The 25,284-nt window shown below is 45.6% G+C and overlaps 1 protein-coding gene across 4 annotated transcripts in view; it reads right to left on the reverse strand.

Annotated features, from left to right (window-relative positions):
• NFAT5 (nuclear factor of activated T cells 5) overlaps positions 1-25,284 on the reverse strand; it is a 1,437,387-nt gene that overhangs the window by 485,112 nt on the left and 926,991 nt on the right. For all 4 annotated transcript variants that reach the window (XM_044081909.1, XM_044081907.1, XM_044081910.1 and 1 more), the window contains one exon: positions 5,769-5,903. In XM_044081909.1, the coding sequence (XP_043937844.1) occupies positions 5,769-5,903 (135 nt within the window). The remainder of the gene's footprint in view (positions 1-5,768; positions 5,904-25,284) is intronic.

Raw genomic sequence — 25,284 nt, forward strand, 5'->3', positions numbered from 1 at the left:
AGACACAGAACTGTCTGTACCCACCCAAAATGCCACAGCAGAAATTTCTCGAGAAAAAAGCCATAGCATAGCTCTAGCAGAGGGACTCTTTGGCTTAGAAAGCAAAGACTTTCTTATCAATTTATATCCCAATGAAATGCAACCAGCAAGCCATTTAGATAAGGATACACAGACATTGGCTTGCCCAATCAGGCCTTTGAAAAGGAGAAAAACAGCTGGTCAGACTTCCTGATGGACTTGGTTCTATCTAGATAAAATCTCAGTTGCCTGTGAACATCAAACCAATGCAGTAAATATTCTCTTGTTTGAAAAGTTGAGGAAAACCCTGGTAAATGAATGGCTTGAGTCAAGGTGGTTTCTGATGTCACCTTAGGCCTAAAGACAGGTTCCACTCTTAGAAAAACCCTACCTTTATGAAAGACCAGATATGGGCGTACCAAGGATAAGGCCTGCAGTTCTGACACATGCCTGGCACAAGTAATGGCCACCAAGAAGAGTCTTCCAAGAGAACTTCAAGAGATTGTCACTGAAGACTCAAAAGGAGGACCAGCAAGAATGTGAAATATAAAAGTTTAATCCCTAAGAGGAACAGACTCCCGAACAAGAGGTCACAACAAGAATGTTCCTCTGAGAAAGGCTTTGGAAATCTTCAACACTGCAAAAGCAGTATAACCTCAGTCAATATGAAAGTTGAAAACAGTGGTTAACCGAACTTAAATAGTTGAATAACTAGATCCAGACTGAAACAGACCAGCAAGGTAATTAAGAATGGCATCCAAAGGCTCTGAAAAAGGGTCAGAACCTTTAGAAGACACTTCAAAGATGAAGTACCTCCACATACTAGCAAAAATGTTTCAAGTAGATGGTTTCTGGGAAGAAGATGAAATGCTACTCTATTAGAGAGCTTGGGATCTCTGGCCATCAAGGGAATTGTAGAAACCAAACTTAGTCTGACAGTCCAGAGTTTGGGTGGGTCAAAGCCTGTTGTGTGAGAGATCAAATCCAGAATGGGATCCAGCATTGAGGGAACATGCTGCACAAGAGGCCACAGAAAAGGGAACCACACCTGATGGGGCCAAAAAGGAGCAATGAGGATCAGAGTTGCAATGGTGCAATGGACAGCTTTCTGCAGAAAGTATCATCTGGTGGATAAGTATACAACAAAGCATCCCTGACTGATTGTCCCTGAGGAGCAACTAAGATATATAACTGTTGCACTTGGTTTTGGATGAAGAAGCAAACATATTGCAATACTGAGTGCCCCAACGCAGGAAGATCTGAGCTACTACCCTTGGATTCCGGAATCACTCCTGAGAAGAAGGATGTTCCTGCTCATACTGTCCACTAAAATGTTGGATTTTCCCAGGGATCTGCATTGCTACCAGAATCCACTGAGATGAAGTTGCCCACTGCTAAACTCTCATAGCCACCTGACCTAGAGGGTAGGAGCGGGTTCCCCCACTTGTTCAACATACCAATCCACAGACATTGGCCATTTGCAGTGAAACACCACCCTTGGGGAGGAAGTCTTGAAAAGCAGCCAAAGCAAGGCTGACTGCTCTCATCTCAAAGACATTGATAATGAAGACTGGCCTCAAGCATAGACAAAGTCTCTTGGATGGTCCTCCATTTAAAATGCTTCCCCCACCTCGAGAAGGGAGGTGTCCATCATGAACATGCTCTGTGGGAAAAGAACAAAAAATGGTCTCCCGACACACACCTAAGAAGACTCCAACCACCACCTGATATAACTTTGAAACACCCGTCAAAATGATGGGAAAACCCGGGGAATGGGTTAAGTAAGACCACTGAGTCACTAATATTCACTGCAGTATCCTCATACAATACCTCGCCAGTGGGACTAAGCAAACTGTTGCAGTCATGTGGCCTAGAAGCCTCAGAACCAGGGAGGCAAGAGGTTTTCTTTGAGACAGTATGAAACTACCCTGACTATGAAGAGCAGTCAAGTCTGTGCACTGGAAGTCTTGCAATCTGAGACACTGTGTTTAACTGGCAGCCTATGAACTCCAACATCAGAAATGGCTGAAGGCTGGACTTGCTGACAATAATTCCTAAGAAGAGCCGCAACTGAAGCAAGGAATCCCTGTCCCTGAATAATGTTCTCATAGAGCAGGTGAGAAACCAATTGTCCAGGGAAGGAAAGACCTGGAAACCTTGCAGCTTCATCCAGGCTGCAACCACTGCCATGCACTTGATAAAAACCTGGGGGTCAGTGGTGAGACCAAAGGACAGCAACCTGAGCTGTAATGACTGGCTCTCAGCTAGAAGTGCAGATATCTCCAGGGCCACCTCACTATCTTTATATGATGGTAGGTGTCCCAGAGATCAGTCGAGCACATCCAGTAGTCCCTCCTCAAAAGAGGTAGAATGGACTACACAGTGACTATCCAGTAAAGTGGTCTGTTTTACAAAATGACTTAATATGCTTAAATCCAAAATTAGTAATAGGTCCTTGTTTTTCTTTGGAATCAAGAAAAAACCTTGAACTGACCCTGGATCCTCATTGGTTTGGTAGGACCTCTTGGATAACGTGATTAGTCAACAGCTTTTGAATCCCGATAGATGCATTCCTTGTCTGACAGGGCATTGTCTGACAAGATAGCACATACAGAAGGTGTTTGGCACTTTCTTTTGGTGGAAATAAAAAAATGGAATCAAGTAAGCTCTGGAAACGACTCTCAACATCCATACATCTGAGGTGATGGCCTACGAAGCTTCCAAGTGTAAAGCCAAGCAACCCCCAACTGGCTCCAGAGCAGGACAATTGGGTAACCTTCCAAGAATGCTGAAAGGACCTCCCAGAAAAGGATCCATGGAAGCCCTGCTTCTGAGGTCTACCTATGCTGCACGGTCAGTGTCCATTCTAGTCACCCACCCAGCTGCAAGGGGAACTCTCAGCAGAAGCATCCTGAAAAGACTGCTGCACTTTTTTAAAGAAGCTTCGGGTCCCTGGAGAAGGTCCACTGGGTTGTGGCAAAATGCACTCAAATGGCAGGCAGTGTCTTCCTGTCTTGTTTGCTCCTGGTCGATCTGTCTTTAATCTCTGCCACAAAAGTGGGGAGCCATCGAAAGATGCATTAATAAAGGATACCTTAAAGCAGTCTGCAAAGTTGCAATACATGGCAATTCCGGTGCCAGCAGCTCAGGATGTGCCATTGGTTGAGTTGGAAAGCAGGCACACTGACAAGCTGGAAACAGACTGGAACACAGAAAATTGCATCGCCAAAGTTTTTTGACACTCTGGAGCCTGCTGTGCCTCAACTACTCGACACTTCAGACACAATGTCTTGTTGAAGTCTTGCCAACTGAGACATGTAATTTAACACCCTCAGTGTAAAGGTGGCTGATGTGTAAGCATGCTTCTTTAACTGGTCTAACTGTTAAGGGGATGGACTGATGAAATTTCTTCTCAGATGTCCTTCTTGGTGGCTGCTGCACAACAATGACATCAACAGCAGGACTTTTACTCCAATATTGTCGATACTTGTGAGGGGCCAAAATATTAAGTTTTTTAGGTAAAGACTATGCCATATGGGGTTACCTCCATGATATTAAGTCAATAAGTGTGTCCGCAAGTGGAACCATCCAGGACGTGGATGGGCACAGCCCAAATAGCCTCCAAAAATACAGTCTCCTCTGCAGATGGGAATTCAGCTGTTTAGACCCCCAAAATGGCAAAGAAGTGCCAAGATACCAGCAAAAGAGGCATCTTCATGCTTTTTTTTTTTTTTTGGGGACCCCTCTCCTTCCTTAAGTTCAGTATCCTCACAAGTGAGTGATTCTTCTGCAGAATCCAGGTGCTGCCTCTTGCACCACCTCTTGCCATGACCCTCCCACATGGGGGAGTCTGGAGGAGAAGTAAAAGAGGCAGGGGGGCTCTGAGTGCAGGGTGGTCTGAAGGCCTACAGGAGTGGGAGCAAGCTGATGCAAGTCCACAGGCACAGACAAAGAAGGGGGAAGAATGCCAGTTGGCACTGACCACTGCATCTCCGGTCTGGAAAACATCCTTTCTACTACATCAAAGGTAGAAACTAAAGCTAGCCACCTGTAATCTGCACCCCTGGGATCAGAAGACTGAAAGGAAATGCCAGACTCTGATGTCGCTCTCACCTGCCAGATGCAGTGCTGAGGTACCAAAAGAGCTGACTCTGAGACTCAGAGAGAACACCTGACCTGGAAACCCCAGCTCTGAAGGGTTGGCTCAGAGACCAGAGTCGAGAAGGTCAATGTAGATGTTGGGGACTGGAATTGGTGACACTGCCAGACCCAACTCCAATGGTGGTATGGCAACTAGATTTGGAAAGCCCAGAGCCACAAAGCCCTGTGGGAGGAAACAAGACAATCAGAGGCAAAGGGATCAGACCTAGTTGCATCTGAGCCTGCAGGAAGAACCACATCAGCTGCTCCAAATCAGTGGGTCTAATGCACCTGACTGACTGAACAGGCTACACAGAAGGACTTGGAGGCCCACCTACCCACTATAAATCTCCAGGGACCGGGGCCGAACTGGAGAAAGTTGGATCGAGGGCAGAGAAGGGGACAACCCTCCTGGAAATGAGGACAAAAAGGGGAAGCGAACCCACTCAGGGAAGCCCTTTTGGCAGGAAAGAGGTAGGAATGCTAAGCTTCAGGAAAAAAAAAACTTTCCAGTAGTTTGCACCGACAAGGAATGGGTCTGAGGAGTTGGATCCAAAGCCAGTGCAGACAGAGCCAAAGACGACAAAGAGCTTTGGACCTTTGGATATGTCTGGTTAGAAGCAGGGGAAGCTGCTCATTTTCAATCCCCTTGAGGAAGTGTGGGGTCCTTAACACCCTCCCTCCAACTCCAATTAATCTTGACTGACTTACTAGCGAGAGTGGAGGAAGAAGCATATCTGGAAGGCAGAAGACCCTTGAGACTAACTTAGCCCATTGCTCATTGACAGCTTTGGTGCTAAAGCTCTCCCAAATGGAGCAATCAGGTTCAAAACGAGCAGCCTTGAGATAGTATGAATTATAAGTGTCCTGTGACAGGAGCTTGTGGCTATATGCCACACACTTTTTAAACCCTTATTCACTGTAAACACAAAAACACCACTACAACAAGAAAACCTACTACAAACTATTTTTTACTTTACTACTACAAATGGTGAGAACAGCCTGCAACCCTAGAAACAGTAAAATTCTACCTAAATCTAGTCCAACTTAATCGCTACGTGTCTACCCTATCAACACTGCCCAACATCACTATCACTATTTAGTCATGGTAGAGAACTAAGGTAAAACACTTCAAAAAGGATATACCAAAGCAGAGATCAAGACATAACTGCTGTTCCAGGATGAGGCAAATGAAATCTAGGGTAGCTGTAGAGAAAGCAAGGTACTCTGCACTGCGGAGGCAGAGCTTAGCACTGAGGTCTTTGGAAATAGCTAGGAGGAGGACAGAAAAGTCAACATCGGACATGTTTGTACTTTTAATTGTACTTACCATTCACAAGACATTTTCTATTTTAACTTAATTTAAAAAAAAATGCTCTGGAATCTAAGGATCTGTAAAGGTTGATAGAGGTGTCACATTTCATAGACCAGAGGTAATAAGTTAAGTTGCATTACATAATCCTGATGAAGCATTAAAGAAAAAAAGTTGAATTAATATTTCTGCTGGTACTTGCAAGCACAATACAAGTCGGTCTGAAATCCTGTTTTTGTGTAGCAACAGACTGCAGTACGAGAGAATACGGAGATAAAACACATTTGTTAGCACTGACCTGCTATATTTTCCTGGAAAATCACTTTGGCACCTTTTAAGAAATTTTTTCCAATTAGGAACACTTCCCCTCCTCCTTTCACAGAGCAACTGTGCAGACTTTTCTTCAAAATTTCAGGTACTCCAGCTGGCTGGGCTGTAATCAGAATCCATTAATCATTACCACAACCAACAAATTCAAATAAATCTCAAGCAAAGATTCTGAACTGCAAAGCTTTACTCAGAAACATCATAAACAAATTCCAACGCAATCTTGCAGCTGACTTCCAGAATGGTATACATCAAACAGCTTTTGTTAGAAATCTTAATCATCTCTACTCAAAGCAGTATACCACTTGTGTCCCATACATACTGTCCCTGTGCAGAGAACTGCACGTCACAATTTCCACATTTAATGTCTGCTGCAACAGGCAATGCACCTGCAAGAAAAAAACACACTAAATGTCAACATGATACATTTAAAAAAAAAAAATAGTAGTATATACTTCCCATAATGTAGAACCTGTGTTATCCCATGTCACTATACCTCACTCTTGGGTCGTAGGATTTGACATCGGATCCGAGCCGGCAATTTATCAGACAGATCCTAGACTTAAGCTCCTCCCACTCCCATAACTCCTTGTTGCCGTCTAATCCCTCAGATCGAGTTTGCCCTAGAGCTAGAAAAACAGCCATGGTAGACCTTAGCCACCAGACAGGACAACTCCATTTCCTCTAGGTCCCACAGGATGGGGGGAAGGAGGGAGGGAGGGACAGTGATGAATAGTGACGTAGAATAACACAGATTCTAAGTTATGGTAAGTACACAACTCTATCTGATGTTATCCATGTCACTATTCCTCACTCTTTGGTCAGAGTCCCCAGCTACCATAAAACCCTGGATGGCCTCATGGAAGGACATGCCAGAGAACTGCGGAGCCAAAGGAAGCCCTGTTCCTGGAAACTATGCCAAGCTTATAATGAGTAACAAAATTGTGAGGAGTAGACCAGGTGGCCACCACAGATCTCATCTAAAGAATGTCGACAGGCAGCTGACGTAGCCATAGATCTAGTGGAATGAGCTCTGACTGGACCTGGTAAGGACAAACCTTTAGAAGAATAAACCATAGAAATGCATTTGAAAATCCAATGAGATAGAGTAATCTTAGACACCCCCCCCAACCCTGACTGTTAACAGAAAAGACCACAAACAGCTGGTCAGATCTGAGAAAGCTCTTGTCCAGTACATGTAGAAAATTAGTCGTCTATGTAGATCAAGTGTGTACAGTAAATATTCCCCTTTATTGGACTAGTTGGGGAAGTAAACTGGCAAATGAATGGATTTATTCAAATTTGCCTTAGTGGCCACCTTGGGAATGAAGGAGGGGTTAAGTCTGGACAGGCACTCTATCCCTATGAAAAATCATGCATGGAGGCTTAATAGAGAGAGCCTCCAACTCAGAAACTCATCTTACTAATGTTATAGCCACCAGAAAAGTAGTCTTTCATGACAGAAACTTCATATCACAAGTCTCGGCAGGCTCAAAGGGACTCTGCAAGAGAAGGTCCCAAGGAGGAGAAGGATCTTTGATAGGAGGCCTAAGCAGGAAAACACCTTTCAAAAAGGCCTTACAAAGGCCAGAAGAAAAGGTACGTTCCTCGCAAGTATGGAAATTAGAAATGGCTGCTAAGTGCTGCTTAATAGTGGAGAAGCTAGCTCCGTCCTAAAAAAGAGAAAACAAGAATAAGATGTCTGGAATGGGAGCCAAAAAAGGATCCAGATTCCAACTGTGAACTAGAGCATCTCTCGGGGATCCCCCCCCCCCGACTGGGGGGATCAGGACGAAATACTGACTGCATTTGTGATTGTGAGGGGAAGCAAACAGATCGCAGCCTGGATGACCCCAGAGAAGGAAAATCTCTGTTGCCACTGAGGGATTCAGGGACCACTCGTGAGGACTCAGGATAGCCCTGCTGAGTCTATCCTCTAGCAGGTTGGACTCCCCGGGAATGTGCATTCCAAGAAGAAAGTGCCCAGAGGACATTGCCCATTCCCACACTCTCATGGCCTTGCGACAAAGCAGAGAAGAACGTGTACCCCTTTGTTTGTTGATCTACCACACAACTGCCATGTTGTCCATGTGCATTGCAATGTTACCCAGAGGGAGGCAGTCATGAAAGGCTTGCAACGTGAGAAGAACTGCTCTCATCTCCAGTACATTTATGTGCAGTTTGGTCTCTGCAGGGGACCATGTACCTTAGACCATTTTTCTCTGGCAATGCCCCCCTCCCCCAACAGGGAAGCATTTGTGGTCACAGTGGCACTTGGTGGAGGAAAAGAAAAGGGTCTTCCTGTAAGGAGATTGGTAGACTGAATCCACCAAAGATGATGATGCTGGCACATCGGAGTGAGGCAGATGGAAGCAGTCATTGGATGAAACAGAGAATACCACTGGACTGCTAGAATCCACTGTAGAAACCTTATGTAAAACCTAGCTAATGACAACAGACAGATTGCCGCCGCCATGGAGCCTAAGGCCTTAAGAATGAACTGGACCTGAAGAAGAGACGGATCTAGTAGGCACTGAACATGAGATCTGATTAACTGTACAAGCCTGAGAGGCAACGCTGAAATCTCTGACACAGTGTCCAGCTCCATGCCAATGAACTCCCAAGTTTTGGGATGGAATCAGATTCAACTTGGGTAGATTCACAGTGATTCCTAGCTGGTTGAACAGGCGAAGAATGTACTGAGTGGCTGAGACCAGCTGATGCCTGGTGGGAGCTGTGAGGAGCCAATCGTTGAGGTAAGAAAACACCCAAAATCACTGCAGTCCCAGGTGAGCTGCCACTACAACCATGCACTTGGTGAATACCAGGGGGCCTGTGGTGAGACTAAATGCAGGGTCCTGAATTGGTAATGATCGGACCCTATGCGAAAGCAGATACATCTCCTGGAGCGCCTGCATATTTTTATGTGATAGTATGCATCCTGGAGATCCCCAGAGCACATCCAGTCATCCTTGTGCAGACGAGGAATGATGGACTGAACAGTGACTATCCAGAACCTGGGCTTCTTGATGGAGAAATTTAACCCACTTAGGTCCAGAACTGGATGCAAGTCCCCCATCTTCTTTGGCACCAAAAAGACACAAGAGTAAGTTACGGATTATCTTTGTTCTGGGGTCCTATTGGATTGCTCTCTTCTGAAGAAGCTGGAGCACTTCTTGCTTAGCTAACTCGGATTGGTGTTCTCTGGTTGGTGGGGGGGGGTGGGTGGCAAAAGGGAATGAAATAGCCCCTGGAAACAATATTTAGCACCCAGAGATCTCTTCCAATGCTTGCCCACGCCAAAGGGTGCAGTGACAAATGACCCCCAACTTCCTCCAGGGCAGGACAGTTGGGCAGTGCATCAGGAGTGCTGGAAGGGGTTCTCAGAGAAGGGTTTCCTAGGGGCCCAGATTTTGCGCACCCCCTCTGCCTCTGGGGCAGCATCTGCCATCGGACCGTCTCCCCCAACCTCTAGAAGACTGCTTATCCTGAAAGGAAGACTGGGACTTCTGGAACCATAATTTCCTAGTCCCTCATTGTATCTTAGAAAAGGACCACTGAGGGATAGAAACGCGATTCCCACAGTCAACAAGGTCTTCCCATCCTGCTTGCTGCGGGGAAGTGATTCTTTGACTGATGCACCAAAGAGAGTTGATCCATCAAAGGGGCACTGGTGAAGGACTCTTTAAAGGACTCTGCAACCTTGCATAGGTGCAGCCAAGTGAAACGCCGAATGGAGATGCCTGTGCTGGGCGCTCAAGAGGCATCTTCAGTAGCACTGGAAATCAGCCTCATCAAGGAACTAGACAGGGAAGCAAGAGTAGACAGCTTAAGGGACACTTTGCTCAAGTCCTTGGCAGGCAACAGCTCGGACATCCCTCTGGAGGAGGGTGAAGTACAACAAGTAATTAAGTGGCCACAGATTAAGGGTAGCTAAGGTGAAGACCCGCTGTGTGTGTCTGTCGATCACCCAAAATTCTCAGTTGGGGATTGGACAGGTATACTCTGCTCCAACTCCTTTTTAGTAGCAGCAGCTACCACTACAGCTCTGAATGGCACCCCTTTTGACCAGAACTGTCTGTGGGAGGCCTTATTAAATTATCCGCTCTTTTTGGTACTGGCACCACAGTATCCGGCTCCTTCTATGCCCTACTGGCAATAAGATCTACCAGTTCATCATGAGGGGGGGGAACCCAGGTGGTAGACGGTCCCATCATGAATGCCTTCAGGAATACAGACTCCTTGAAGGACCGGGGATGGGAAGACCATCCACCCTTCATTTGAGGATCTCCAGGATGCCCCCAAAGGAGACATCTTCGAGTGGAGATCTTGGGGGGGGGGCATCCTTCTCATCAAGGTCGATATCTTCTGTGAGAGACTCCATACGGGAGTCTAGGTGCCTCCTCTTGCACAATATCTTTTGAGGCACCCTCCTCTGAGGGGAGGACTCAGAAGAGCTGGGAACCCCAAGTGGGGTAACTCCGCCTGAAGGCTGAATCGAGAGGGATAACCAGGAGCAGGATGAATAAGGCCCAATCACAGGGGCTGGGAAGGACTCTGGGTAGCACGGGAGGCATCTCTAGCAAAGGAGAAAGTCCTCTTTACTACCCAAAAGGTTGAAGGACTGGATGATGCCCCCTCTCCATTCCTAGCAGGCAAAACAACCTGAAAGGAGGGAAAAGAGCATGCCACCACCTCAAGACCCTGGATAATACTGGCCCCCAAGCTGTCAAGAGCCAAAGCACAGAGGAGCAAAGACCAGTCCGAACAGACAGGACAGGAACCCTTAGTCAAGGACTCCTGGCCCAGGACACCATCTGCTCTGAGGAAGGGACAGCAGAACCAGTAAGGGACTCGGACGGGGTAGAGACAAAATGGGCTCTAGACATCCCTGTGGCCTCCACACTGCATCTCAGGGCCTGGAAGTCTGAAACCACATGGGTCGGAGGAGATGAAAGCGTAGGGAGCGTGGGAAGGGTCCCTAGCCAGATGGATACGCAAGAAGACCCAACATAATCTGAGCTTTAAAGAAGGACCTCATCATCCTGTCCATGTCAGTGGGACGCAAGCTCCTGGAAGACTTGGAAGAGGCAGAAGACCTGGCTGGGGACACATGCCTGGACGCCAAGGACCTACTATGCCTCTCAGATCATCGGCTTCTTTGCCTGGGAGCTGTAAAACGTTGCCCCTTGCCAGAACCCGAAGAAGAGTCCTCAATTACAATGTGGTGGATTCAGACATGGATCCTGGATCCACCCGTCTCGTATCAGAGGACAACAGAGGATCTGAGTATTTGGAAACAGAGTGCCTCGGATCAGAGGAGGTTGGATCCATGGAAGGTTTGGTCTTGGTCAGATTCGGAGGTCTCGATCCAGAGGCCTTGAATCTGGGAGTAGACTGCCGGGACCTCAGATCCACAGGCCTTGGAGCGGAGGTCTTGGATCTGGGGGTATAGATTTATTGGACCTAGGATCCAAGGTTGATGGATTCGACAGAGCCAAGGCTGTAGTCTGACCCGAGGAGCTAGGATCAGACAACCTAGACTTCAAGGAAGAGGACACGAGACAGAAGGAGCCTTCCTCTTGTGGTCAGTGAGACCCGGCTTGGCCAGAGACTGGGCCAATGGACCCCTTGAGCCAAAACCTTCAGCAATTATTTTGGAGCTCGACCAAGGCCCTGAGGTTGAATGCGGCACAAATGTTGCATTCAACCTCCAGGTGGTCGGTGCCCAAATAATACAGGCACTCCTGCGAGTTGGACATGCGCATCTTCTGACCGCACGAGGAGCACCTTTTGAAACCTGCGGGCTTGTCAGACCTGCTAAATTGAGCGCTGAATCCAATCACGCACACACCAAAATAGTCAAGCCTAAGTCCAGAAACCAGCAGTGAGTCAAAATGCAAAACTAGAACACTACACACCAGCAGAAAAGGAAATAAAAGCTTAGACTAGAAAATCTGTAAAAATTTTTTTTTTTTTTTTTGTTTTCAACCAAGATAAATCGAGCCAAAAAGTCTTAACAAGTCAAAGTACAAGAAGTAACTAAATGGGAGGCAGGAAACGAGATGCAAGACTAAATAAGAACTCTAGAAGATACACAGGCAAAAATTCTACAGAAAAGCTGAAAAGGAAAGTATAAAATCTATCACTTATTCCCAGAAGACTCAAGCCAAGGGAATCGCATCTGAAGCAGTGAGCGGCAAATGAGATGGGGGGGGGGGGTTAGAGGGCAGCAAGGGATTATGGGAGTGGGAGGAGCTCCAGCCTAGGATCCATCTAAGTTGTCAGCTCGGATCCAGTGTTGGATCCTACGACCTAATAGTGAGGAATAGTGACATGGATAACATCAGATCCTGAAATTTACTTACAGGAGTGCCAAAGAATCCCAGGCAAGAATGACGGCAGGCTGGAATACGGTTTCTTTAAAAGATAAACGGATATAGTTTATACTCATCTCTGTTGCATCTTGCTACAAGGGGCTCATGTTAGTAGTATAAATCTGATTACAGTCAAAAGTATCCAAATATTAATTTATTAATTTAAAATTGGTAGAAGGACGAAGTTGTAAGGTCAAAATGCCCTGAAGGCATCTCTTCAAAGTATGCTACTCTTGTGAAATTACAGTTCAAACTGCAGTACCTGGCAAGGTATGCATTACTGAACAAACAGCCATGGTAAAGATTTCTGCTGATGGCACATTCGTGAAGCATGCACTTAAAGAAGAGGTATCCTGGTGCACTGTCCTGTTAATGTTGGTCAAGGCGGTAATGTCCCCTCACTAAGTATAAAACCTTTGCAATCAAACCACTTATCCTTCTAAAGTTCAAGGGCATGAAAAAGAAAGAACTACTGGCAGAGGCAGATACCAAGGATGCAGCTGATGTGCTTACCCTTGCTCAGAAACTTCATTTTCAACTTCTGGAAAGAATAAGAAATAAACACACTGGCTACGCAACATTTCACAAACCAGACTTCAGAGGGGAAACAGGAATATTTCCAGAGATATACCTGGTGTCCTGAAGATCAAGTAAAGATCTTTACATATAGCAGCTCAGAAATGAAAAATAGTGATGTGATGGTTACATGAAAGAGCATTTTCCAGCACAAAAACTTCTTGTCCACCAAACCACAAACAGAAGTAAGCTGATCATGAAAGTTCAGGCCTCAAAGTAGAAATTACTTTTTCATAAACAGATGAATATGACAGATTACTTTCAAAAACTGTTTTAACAATCTATAATGGGCCAGAGTTAGATCTTCCAATAAATTATAACATAACATTAAGACAGTCAAGGCAAAGCAGATATTGAACTCTCCAATAAATAAATGGAGAAGAAACAGTGTGGAACACAGGCCAAATGAAAACCCTTTTCCACTACAGCTTTGTAGGCAGCAAGAGTGGAGTGTTTCCTGACAGCTACCAAGACCATGGAAAACTCCCTGGGGAGATTAAGTAGTGGAGTGGGAACTGCTGAAATTAGAAGTTATGTGCTTACCACAACTAGGTATCTGTGTTGTCCATGTTCATTCCTCCTCATCAATGGGTCTCGGATCAGATATCTGATCCGACTTGGCTGCTTTCCAAGACTTAGGATCAATGTCTCAAGCTCCTCCCTCTTACCCATAATGCACCATACCGTCCTCAACTCCCCACATCAAGTTTGCTGCCCTATAACTGAAAGAGGTTACCACAACTACAGAGAAAGTATCGGAGGCTCAAACCTGGAACCCATGGGTTCCGAATTCTTCCAAGCACTTCAGAAGGCACTAGGCTGGGGGATGGAAGGGAGGGAAGTGAGGAGGAATGAAAATGGACAACACAGATAATGCAAGTACATAACTTCTAAATCTGTTGTTGTCCCTTTCATTTCTCTTCACTAATGGGTCAGAGTAACCAGCTACGGAAAGCCTGGGTGGCCCTTAAGGAAGGATGTGCCGGCACATGGTCAAGTCAAAGGATGCCCTACTCCAAGAAGCAATACCTAGCTTATAATATGAAACAAAGATACAAGTCTTAGACGAAGTGACTGCAGCACACACCATCAATAAAGGCTCTCGATGAGAAGGTGGATGAAGTAGTCATAGCCATAGTGGAATGAGCCTTGGAAGATCAGGGCAAGTCTATACCTTTCTCAGAATAAATTAATAAAATGCAGTCTGTTATCCATTTAGCTAAAGTGATTTTCAAAACTGCCTTTTCTGACCAGCTTGATAAGGAGGAGACAACAGCTGAATGGACATGTTCTGTGGAGCTAGAAATGCAATTGTCTTTGAACATCCATGAGATGTAAAAGGTATTTGCCTTTGTTTGAAAAACTGAAGAAAACTGATAACTGAATGGACTGGTTAATGTTACTTTTTTCTTGCCTAAGGTTGCCACGGAGTGCATTTGTTCTTAAGTATACCCTTTGTGAAAAATGTAAGAAGGTTTTAGCTGAAAGCTTGATGCTCTGATCTTCTTTCAGCAGAAGTAACAGTTACTAAGAAAATTGTTTTCCAAGAAGGAAATTTTATGTCACAAGAATCTGCCCATTCAAAAGGCTTCTGGGTAAGGTCTTGCAGTACTACTGTGAGATTCCCAAGGGGGAGAAGGATCTTTTATTGGAGGTCTAAGATGAAAAACTTCCTTCATGAAAGCCTTAATAATTTGGAATAGAAAAGGGAGGAGTTGCATGAAAACTGGACATGGGAGCCAGATGGAGTTTGATGGTGGAGAAACTAGTTCCTTCATGAAAGAGTGCTGAGAAAAAGGAGAATAGATGTTGTGTATGCTGAGAAAGGATCAATATTTTCCTTTGACTCTCTCACAGAGAACCTCTTCTACTTGCTATTGTAGGCCTTTTTAGTGGAAGCCCTCTGAGAGCCAGGGTAATGTCACAGACGGAGGGAATGAGCCTGGACTTTCTTACAATTACTGAAATTGGAGAAACCATGCAGTCAGCTTAAAGGCATGAAGATTGAGAACCTGTCTTTCTGATGGCTGAGATATGAGATACTGTATGGGATCCAGAATCCAAGGTACTTGAGGTGAGGCCAAAGAAAGGGGGAACCACACCCGATGAGGCCAGAAAAGGGCAAATGAGGATTAAGGAACTCCACTTGTTGGCTTTCTATAGAAATTTTGGAATCAATGGTAATTGGGTTTAAGCATAAAGGAGACCCAGGGGCTAATCATGGACCAGAACATCCACTGGTGACTCCCCCTCGGGGGGATCAGAATTAAATACTTGTTGCACTTAAGGTTCAGAGGAGAAGCAAAGAGGTCACCAACAAGGTTGGCCTCAATGGCTGAATATCTTGCTTGCTACCGATTGGTTGAGGGACCACTCGTTAGGGGTCAAAACGGACCTGCTGAGTTTGTCCGCTGGAATGTTGGTTACCCCCAGAATGTGTGTTGCAGTCAGAAAATGGTCTGAAGCTATCACCCATTCCCAGACCCTCATGGCCTCTTTGCATAACAGGTAAGAACAGGTTCCTCCTTTTTTGCTGATGTACCAGACTACTGACATGCTATGTGAATCAACAATCGTCCCAAGAGGCAGAACGTCCTAGAAGGCTTGTAACATAAGGAGGATTGCTCTCATCTGCAGGACACTGATATGCAGTTTGGTCTCTGCAGGTGGCAACATGATTTAGACCATCTTCCCTAGGAAGTGTACCCTCCTGACCGGGAAGCATCCACGGTCACTTTGGCTATGGTGAGGGGAAGAAAGAGAGAAGGGTCTGTCCAGAGACAGGTCATGTAATTCTAGCCACCACTGTAGATGATTCCTGCAGATCTGAGACAGTTTTGTGGGAGCAGACAGCAGGTGACAAAGAACAGACCACTGAACTGCTATGGTCCACTGGAGAACACTCAAAAAAAACTCACTAAGGGGACTAGAACAATTGCAGCTGACATTGACCCTACAGCCCATAAAACCAGCTTTGCCGGTGGTTGCAGGAAATCTAGTAAATCTTGAACATGTTATCTCAGAGGTAAAAAGTGATGCTTTGGCAAAGAGGCCACTTGTATCATTGAATCCAGTTGCGTTTCTATGAATTCTAAGTTTTGAACACGTGTCAAGTTCGATTTTGCTAGGCTGACTGCAATGCTCAGGTGGTTGAAGATTCTCTACAGATAGTCTCTTGACAGTATCAGAAGATGCCTCGTCAGTACAGTAAGGAGACAATTGTCTAGATATGTAAACACATGAAATCCCTTTAGTCTCAGGTGAGCAACTATGACTGCCAAACATCTAGTAAACACCCGGGAAATGGTGGTGAGTCCAAAAGGCAGCACCCTGAACTGATAATGACTGGCTCCCAGCTGAAAGTGCAAATGACTTCTGGAGTGCCTGTCAATCTTGATATGATAGTACACATCCTGAAGATCCACAGAGCACATTCAATCGTCCTTGAGTAAAAGTGGCAGGATGGACTGAACTGTAACCATTCAAAACTTTGACTTCTTGATGAATACCTCTTAGGTCTCCTGCGTTTTTGGCACTAAAAAGAAGTGAGAATAAGTTCCAAATCCTCTTTGTTCAGTCGGCACTTCTGGGATGATTCTTTTTTTGTACAAGTTTTTGAACTTCTCATAGTTCGTACTCTTTTCTGACTGGGTGGAACGTCGGGAGGGTTTCCTCCTTGGACCTGGAGGAGTGAGGGAAAAGGGAAAGTACAGTTTTGTACCTACCATAAATGTAGATGTTCGAGGATCCACATTGCTGCAGTCCTTACTATTGGGTGTAGTCCGCTGTCCAGTCGGCCCGAATACCAGAGTATAAGGCTGACGTCGGTCAGGGCGCATTAGACTGACGTCAGTACGTCAGGGTACTAATGCGCATGACCGACGTCATATCCTCAGTCTTTTCTTGCCCCAGATGTCAGAAGACCCTAAAAAGACAAGGCCCAAAATACCTGCACCAAACATATGTACAATATATACAAAAGGATATATACAAAAATATCAGCATATAACCTCACCTACACAACCACCCCTAAACACAGAGGGGAAGGAGGGAGGGTAATTGGACTGCAGCAATGTGGATCCTCGAACATCTACATTTATGGTAGGTACAAAACTGTACTATGTTCTTCGTTCCACATTGCTGCAGTCCTTACTATTGGGTAGAATCCCAAAGCAGAGGTAAGGGAGGCTGGCAAATCATAAAGAAGTAGGAGCTGACAACATGCCTTGCAAAACAGCTGTGGCAAAACCAGCCCTAGACTTAGAGTAGATAGGAAGGTGATAATGTTTAGAGAAAGTATGCACTGAACTCCAAGTAGCTGCCTCCAAAATATCCTTAGTTGCCACCCCCCTTAAAAATGCTGTTGAAGTGGCAGTAGCCCTAGTGGAATGAGGCCTAATCCCAGCTGGAATCTCCTTGCCATGATGGGAATAACAAAATGCAATGCAAAACCCAATCCACCTAGAAATAGTTTGTTTTGACACAGGCTTGCCCTGCGAACTCAAAGCAAAAGAAACAAACAACTGCTGAGACTGCCTAAAATCCTTAGTCCTGCTTAAATAATAACGCAATTGCCTGTGTACATCTAAAGTGTGCAAAATCTTTTCCCCTTTATTTTGGGGTCTGCATAAAAGTAGGCAAATGAATAGTTTGGTTTAAAGCCACACTAGAAACCACCTTAGGCATAAAGGAAGGATTAGTACGTAATGATACCCTATCCTTATGGAAAATCAAAAGGGCTCTACTGCCATAAGGGCCTGCAACTCAGACACCCTTCTTGCAGAAGTAATAGCCAACAGAAAAGCAGTCTTCCATGACAAGTATTTCAATTCAGCAGTAGCCGCAGGCTCAAAAGGTTGTAGAGTAAGTTTTTCCAACACAAAATTGAGATCCCAAGCAGGAGTAGGAGCTCTACGTGGGGGTCTTATATTCTTTGCCCCTCTAAGAAACTGCTTGAACAAAGGATGCGAAAACAATGGTGGGTCACAATCATAGTGAGCTGAAATTGCTGCAGCATGAATCTTAATGGAAGAGAAGGACAAACCTTTGTCCAATAACTCAGTAAGATATTGAAGAGCCACACTCAAATTAGGCTCAGAAATCTCCAAATTCTTTGCTGTACTCCAAAATAAAAATCTCTTCCATTTTTCTGTACACTTTCCTTGTACTAGGTCTTCTAGCTTCCATAATCACATTTAAAACTTGTTGAGGAAGTTGAGACCTGCTGTGTTTCAACACAGAATATGCCAGGCTGTTAGATGAAGAGAGTGAAGCTTGACATTGAGCAGATGACCGTCCTTCTGAGATAACAGATGAGGAATCAAAGGTAAAGGCCATGGAGGCTTCCTTACCAGACTCCTTAGTAGTGGGTACCAGTGTTGCCGAGGCCAATCTGGAGCTATCAAAATCATCCTTGGCTTGTCTTGTCTGACTTTTAATAGCACCTTTGGAAGAAGAGGCAGAGGTGGAAAGGCATACACATGAAGGTTTTTCCAACTGAAAGACAGAGCATCCACTTTCCAAGCTGTGTGATGAAACCCCTTTGTGCAAAACTTTGGCAGCTGGTGGTTTAGTGGAGAAGCGAACAGATCTATGTCTGGAGTTCCCCATGACACTGTCAATTTCTGAAATACATGAAGATCCAGTTTCCACTGTGGGGATCCATGATTTGTCTGCTTAACACATCTGCTAAGGAGTTCTGTGCTCCGGCAGAAACCTTGCCTGAAGAGTTAGTTGCAAGCTTAGCGCAGTCTCCCATAAAATCATTGCTTGCCTGCATAGAGGATAAGAATGTGTTCCCCTTGCTTGTTGATGTACCACATGACAGTTGTGTTGTCTGTTAGAATCAACACCTGCCCTGGAAGAAGTAACTCCTTGAAAGCCATTAATGCAAACTGGACTGCTAACATCTCCTTCATGTTGATATGTAGATGCTGTAGTCTGGCAGGCCACTTGTCTTGTATCCACTTTCCATTTAGATGAGCTCCCCAAGCAATGTCCGAGGCATCTGTCGTTAAAATCTGACTCGCCTCTGGCCGGGTCACAGAGAGTCCCTTGTTTAGGTGACATTCCTGAGCCCACCACAAGAATTACTTTTGAAGGCGAGGTATTATTTGAATGGCAATGCCCAAATCCTGGCAGTGCTGTGTCCATACATTTTGAGATACCATTGTAGCTTCCTCATATGCAGTTTGGCATTGGGAAGCACCAGAATACAAGATGCCATGAACCCTAATGCTTGAAGGACTGTCCTTGCAGTCAGCACGGACTGATGAGATAGTTGATGGAAGTAAAGGGATAGACTCTTTTGTTTGTCCGGGGTTAAAAAGGCCATCTGGGCTGCTGTATTCAGTCTCACACCCAGAAAGCACATGTCTTGAGAGGGTACTAGACTGGACTTTATTTCGCTCACAGAATACCCTAGGCATCTTAGCACTGCTACAACATATTCCAGATGCTGTAGAAGGTCTTCCTTTTCTTGAGCCAGAATCAGGCAGTCGCCCAAGTAAGGATAGATTTGAATTCCTTTTAGCCTGAAGTAAGCTATCACTGGAGCCAGAACCTTTGTGAATACTCTGGGCGCAGTAGATAAGCCAAAGGGCAATGCAGAGAACTGATAATGAGAATTTCCAGCTCGAAACGCAGATACTTCCTGCAACTTAGTCTTATAGGCACATGAAGGTAAGCTTCCTTGAGATCTAAAGTTACCATCCAGTGATCTTTGCCCAGCAGAGGTAAAAGCTGTTGTAACGTCAACATCTTGAACTTGGGAATGTCCAGATAAGTGTTGAGGATAGATAAATCCAAAATTGGTCTCCATGTGTTCCCCTTCTTTGGTACTAGGAACAGGCGAGAATAAAATCCTAGGCCCCTTTCTGATACAGGGACTGGCTGAATGGCCCCTATTTGGAGTAACTGAGAAATTTGCTAGAGAGCCTCTTTTCTTTGTGGAGGAGGAACGTCTGGCATGCCTTTGAAAGGGGGCAACGTATGGAAATAAAACCTGTAACCGTGGTGAATGATATCCAACACCCATCTGTCTTGAGTAATTAAATCCCAATTTTCCTTGAAAAGAGACAGTCTTCCTCCCAAAGGAGCTGCCAGACGAGAATCTACTGGCAGCTGAAAAGGCAGGTCATTGGGTCTGTTTACGAAAGGACTGACCCCTGCCCTCACCAGAAGTCTGAGCAGGTGAACTCCCTGTTCTAGGCCTAAAAGAACCTTGAGCTCTGCCCCTACCACGTCTAGACCTACCCCTAGACTGGGAATCATAAGCAGGATATGTCCATCCCTTAGTAGGCCAATTTCTACTAAACTTGGTGGCTGCACCTGCAAAAATCTTTAACAGTTTGCATAGACTTAGCTTTGTCCTCCATTTTCTTTAAAACTGCTTCCACAGGCGAACCAAACAACACATCCGACTGTAAAGGAGCATCCAAAATCCTTGTCTTAACATGCTCAGCTAAATTCTGATCCCTCAACCAGGCATGCCTGCGAAGAACAGAACTAGTGGCAGCCACCCTCGAGGAGGCCTGTACAGCATCAAAACCACATTGCAAGGAATGCTTACCCACTTGTTCAGACACATGAACTAAATCCAGCAACTCTTTACACTCAATACCTTCCGCCAAAGCATCCACCTTAGATTTCAGTTGTGAAAGGAGATAATTTTGATATTTAAGCATGTGAAACTGACAATTCAACGCCCTCATGGCTAAAGTGGAAGAAGTATACACTTTCTTTCCCCATCTATCCAAAGCCCTTGCCTCTTTATCAGTGGGAACAGGGTTTTTAACCACAGAGGCCTTAACACCTTTAGGTCCCTGAGAAACAGTTTCCGGGTCTGCCCTAGGACTCTTAAAAAGATACTTATGAGCTTCAGGCACCCTATAGTACCTATCAGGTTTAACAGGAGCAGGAGGCAAAGAATCAGGGTTCAGGGAAGCCTCTGCAAAAGTATCTTCCACCACATTCAACACAGGAGGTATAGCTAAGGGCCTATGCTGAGGCAAAAACAAGAATTCCCTAAGCCTTTTCCTGGAATCAGAGTAATCCTGACCTTCCCATTTAAAGTGCTCCCTCATGGAATGCAGAGTCTCTGAAAATGAGAAATCCTCAGGAGGAGAAGCTGTAGGAGTGGAATCATCCACATCAGAATCAGAATAAGGAGGATACTCCTGCAAATCTTCCATGAAGACTCAGAAGCCTCTGAACACTGTTCAAAACTATCAAACTGCGGTTCCACCCTAGGCCTCTTATCAGGAGGGGGCATAGAACCTCTAATCATAGTAATCAAATCTTCTGCCATTTTAAGCATATGTTTCTTAGGCACAGAACCTGAAATGCTAGGAGAAGCCCCCACTGAAGCTGAACTTGGCCTACCTCTCAAAGAAGTTTTGGAAACAGAAGGAGAGGCTCTAACTACCTTGGGAAGAGAGGGAAGAACAGTTACCTGAGAAGCCCCCTCAGCCTGGCCTACCTCCTGAGAAGGCACATCCTGTAACAGTAAAGTCTCTGCCTGAGACTCCAAAGAAACTCCTGGCAAAACCTCTGGCTCCACTGAGCCTTCTAAAGAACCGGCGTCCGGGACTGCCGGTTCATCAACCCTAGGCTTCGCTGTTTTGTCCTTGCGCTTCTTGACGAAGCGGGCGTCGGAGCATCCGACGGCATTTTATAATTGCAACGCTTCCCAAACACTAACCTGGCACAGTCTAACCGCCTCTTAATAGTGCGCTTGTTAAACCTAGCACAAGAGCGGCATCCAACAACGTCGTGCTCAGGCCCTAAACAAGGTATACACAAGGTATGGTAATCCCTATGAGGTATCTGTTTCCCACAAGAAATACAGTTATTCACTTTTTCTGACATCCGTTAAATACTGAGGCAAGAAAAACCAAAATGTTCCCCAACGGGGTACTTAGCCGACTCTGATTCGGTCTGAAACTCCGGCTTCGGAAATATTTCAGAACGCCAACCTGCACTCGCAAAACTGCTTCTGCATCGGACCATGCGGCAAAAAAGACTGAGGATATGACGTCGGTCATGCGCATTAGTACCCTGACGTACTGACGTCAGTCTAATGCGCCCTGACCGACGTCAGCCTTATACTCTGGTATTCGGGCCGACTGGACAGCGGACTACACCCAATAGTAAGGACTGCAGCAATGTGGAACGAAGAACATCGTAATAGCGTCTGGATATAATGTTCAGCACCCAGGTATTGTTTTACTTGTCCTGGCATCCGGGTGCAGGGACAGATGACCCCAGAATGCCTCTAGAGAAGGGCAGCGTTTCAGGAGAGCTGGAAGGGCTCATCAGGGAAAGGTTCCCTGGTGCCCTAATTCTATGGACCGACCCTGCCTCTGGGGTGGTGCCTGACATTGTAACCTTCCACTCTGCCTCGGGAGGAAGTATCTCTGCACAGGTCCTAAAAAGAGCCTTATGACTTCCCAAAACAAGTCTTCTTCACTCCTCATTGGTTCCTAGAGAAGGCTTTCTAAGGAGTAAAAAAAACTTGATCCCCATGGCAGACAAGGCCTTTCCTTCTTACTCACAGTGTGTTAGTGTGTCTTTCACAAAAGGTCCAAACAAGGGGGAACCATCGAAGGGGGCATTAATGAATGATGCCATGAAGAGTTCCGCAGTCACAAAGCCGCATCTATGCAAGCCCCCTGATGACTATGCCTGTACTGGTTGCTTGTGATGTGCCTTCTGCCACATGCAAAATAAACCTCATCAAGGAATTAACGAGATAAGAGTAGCCAGTTGGGAAGAAACCTTTTTCAAGTCCTCCTTGGACATGGTCTCAGCAAGAGAGCCGAGTAATTCCTTAAACAGGTCTCTCTGCAGACTGGTGAAGTGCACCAAGTAGTTCAATGACCTTAATGAGAAGGACAAAAGTCTCCAGGAATACTTGATTCCTCAGGAGGAGGAGGGTGGGCAGACTATCCACCTTTATGCTGGAGAAGTTCTAGGATGTCTCCAAAGAAGATGTCCTCAGGTGATGATCGGGGAGATCCTTCTCCCTCATTGAAATTTTTGTCCTGTGTGAGGGATACCATAGGGGGAGTCTATGTGCCTCCTTTTACAGTTTTGCTTTTGAGGAACCTCCTCCATGGGGTGTTTTGGGGATGTATTGGAAGATGGGGGGACTCCTTGAGGGGTAGTCATCTGGAGGGCTCCTTGAGACAGGCTGATCTAGGACAGGAACAATGGGCCCAGTAGTGCTCAGATTCAATGAAGGAAGGGGCAGACCCTGGGCGTGAGGAGATGAGACTAAACCTAGAGAAAGCCCTTTCTACAACCTGCAAGGCGCCTCTCTCTCCTCCTTGGAACCAAAGTTACTGGAGGGGAGAGAGCAGAACCACCAACAGATCAGAGGTCTCCCAACAGAACTGGACCAGAGCTGTCGAAGGCTGAAGCCCCAAAGGGAAGTGACAGATCTGACAAAGTCAGAGCCAAAGTCACCCCCCCCCCCCAAAGTCAGTGCCAATGTCGTGGAACAGGGACCTGCTCTCATCCATAAAAACAGAGCAGTGCTAGTCAGGCATACAGTCTGAGTCAAGGAAGGAAGCTTCCTTGAATCCAACAGACTCTCTCGGGCTTCTGGGATTCCGAAACCAGGGGTCAGATCAGAAAATGCATCTGTATGGAAGTAGGAGGAGCACTCACAGGTCAGAGATGAGATGGCAATACCCCCATCTGGATCTGTGCCCTGAGGAACTTTCGCATCATTCTGTCCATATCGGCCTCAGTGAAGCTTCAGGAAGACATGGAAGAAGCAGAGGATGCATGTCTCGACTTGGATGGGGTATGAAGGACCTTCGGGGCAAGACCTGGGTATACCAGTTCCACCTGTAAGGCTGGAGTCAGGTTCCTAACCACTTGATCCAAAGAGGAGGTGCCAGAAATGAGGGGTCCTGATATGACAACAGGATCCGAGGTCTTAGAGGTGCTCAGAGAAGAGGAAGATGGATCTGACAGACCTTTCAGATTCAATGCCTGCCTCGAGACCTTAGGACCCGAAACTGACTGATCAGATGATTTACTGAAGGTACTTGGATCAGATGCCGATTGATCAGAGACCTTAGACTTTTTCCCACCATGCTCCGACTCCCCAAAGGAAGCTGTGAGGGAGTGTTTGGAGCCAGCATGCTTAATGGGGGGAGGGTGAGACCCAGAAGTGGAAGACACAGGCAACAAGTCCTTTAAAATGAGCTTGTTTCTGCAGTCATCCAAAGCTCAGGGATCGAAACCGCACACACCACACACTCCACATCTAATTGTTCTGGGCCTAGGCAACAGACGCACTTCTTGTGGGCATCTGAATTCAGGATCTTGTACCCACAAGAAGTGCATCTCTTGAACCCAGTTGGTTTCTCAGACATTATTACTACTAGACACACCAACACACACACGGTATCCCAACTATCGTTAGAATCAGAACAGCTATGTTTCTATGACTGTTTAACAAGAGACAACTGGCAATAAACCTTAACTAGAAAGAACTTTCCCATTAAAAAAAAGTGCCAAAGAAGAAAGGGAAATCTAAAGCCCTGACACTTCAACTATAAAGAGGGAGGTGAAACACAATATAAAATAAAGAATTAGACACTAATGACTGTTAAAAGAAATTTCTCACTTATCTGACAAAAAAAAAAAAAAAAACACAAACACCACTGGCTCGAAACTGGAACCACATCTGTATGCAATGTGCGGCAAATGAAATCTGGGGAGTTGAGGAAGGTATGGAGCATTATAGGTAGAGGGAGGAGCTCGAGACTTGGATCTATGTCTTGGAAAGTGGCAGAGTTGGATCCGATATAAGATCTGAGACCCATTAGTGAGGAGGAATGTAAAGGACATCATCAGATCAACATTTTTTATGTTTCAAAAGATTCAAAGAAAAGTACAGTTTTGTACCTACCATAAATGTAGATGTTCGAGGATCCACATTGCTGCAGTCCTAACTATTGGGTAGTCCGCTGTCCAGTCGGCCCGAATACCAGAGTATATGGCTGACGTCGGTCAGGGCGCATTAGACTGACGCCAGTACGTCAGGGTACTAATGCGCATGACCGACGTCATATCCTCAGTCTTTTCTTGCCCCAGATGTCAGAAGACCCTAAAAAGACAAGGCCCAATATACCTGCACCAAAAATATGTACAATATATACAAAAATATATACAAAAATATCAGCATATAACCTCACCTACACAACCACCCCTAAACACAGAGGGGAAGGAGGGAGGTAAATTGGACTGCAGCAATGTGGATCCTCGAACATCTACATTTATGGTAGGTACAAAACTGTACTATGTTCTTCATTCCACATTGCTGCAGTCCTAACTATTGGGTAGAATCCCAAAGCAGAGGTAAGGGAGGCTGGCAAATCATAAAGAAGCAGGAGCTGACAACATGCCTTGCAAAATAGCTGTGGCAAAACCAGCCCTAGACTTAGAGTAGAGAGGAAGGTGATAATGCTTAGAGAAAGTATGCACTGAACTCCAAGTAGCTGCCTCCAAAATATCCTT

This window comes from Protopterus annectens, chromosome 8.part1 (genome assembly GCF_019279795.1).
Source record: "Protopterus annectens isolate FY-2018-M chromosome 8.part1, PAN1.0, whole genome shotgun sequence".
NCBI classification, from domain to species: domain Eukaryota; kingdom Metazoa; phylum Chordata; order Ceratodontiformes; family Protopteridae; genus Protopterus; species Protopterus annectens.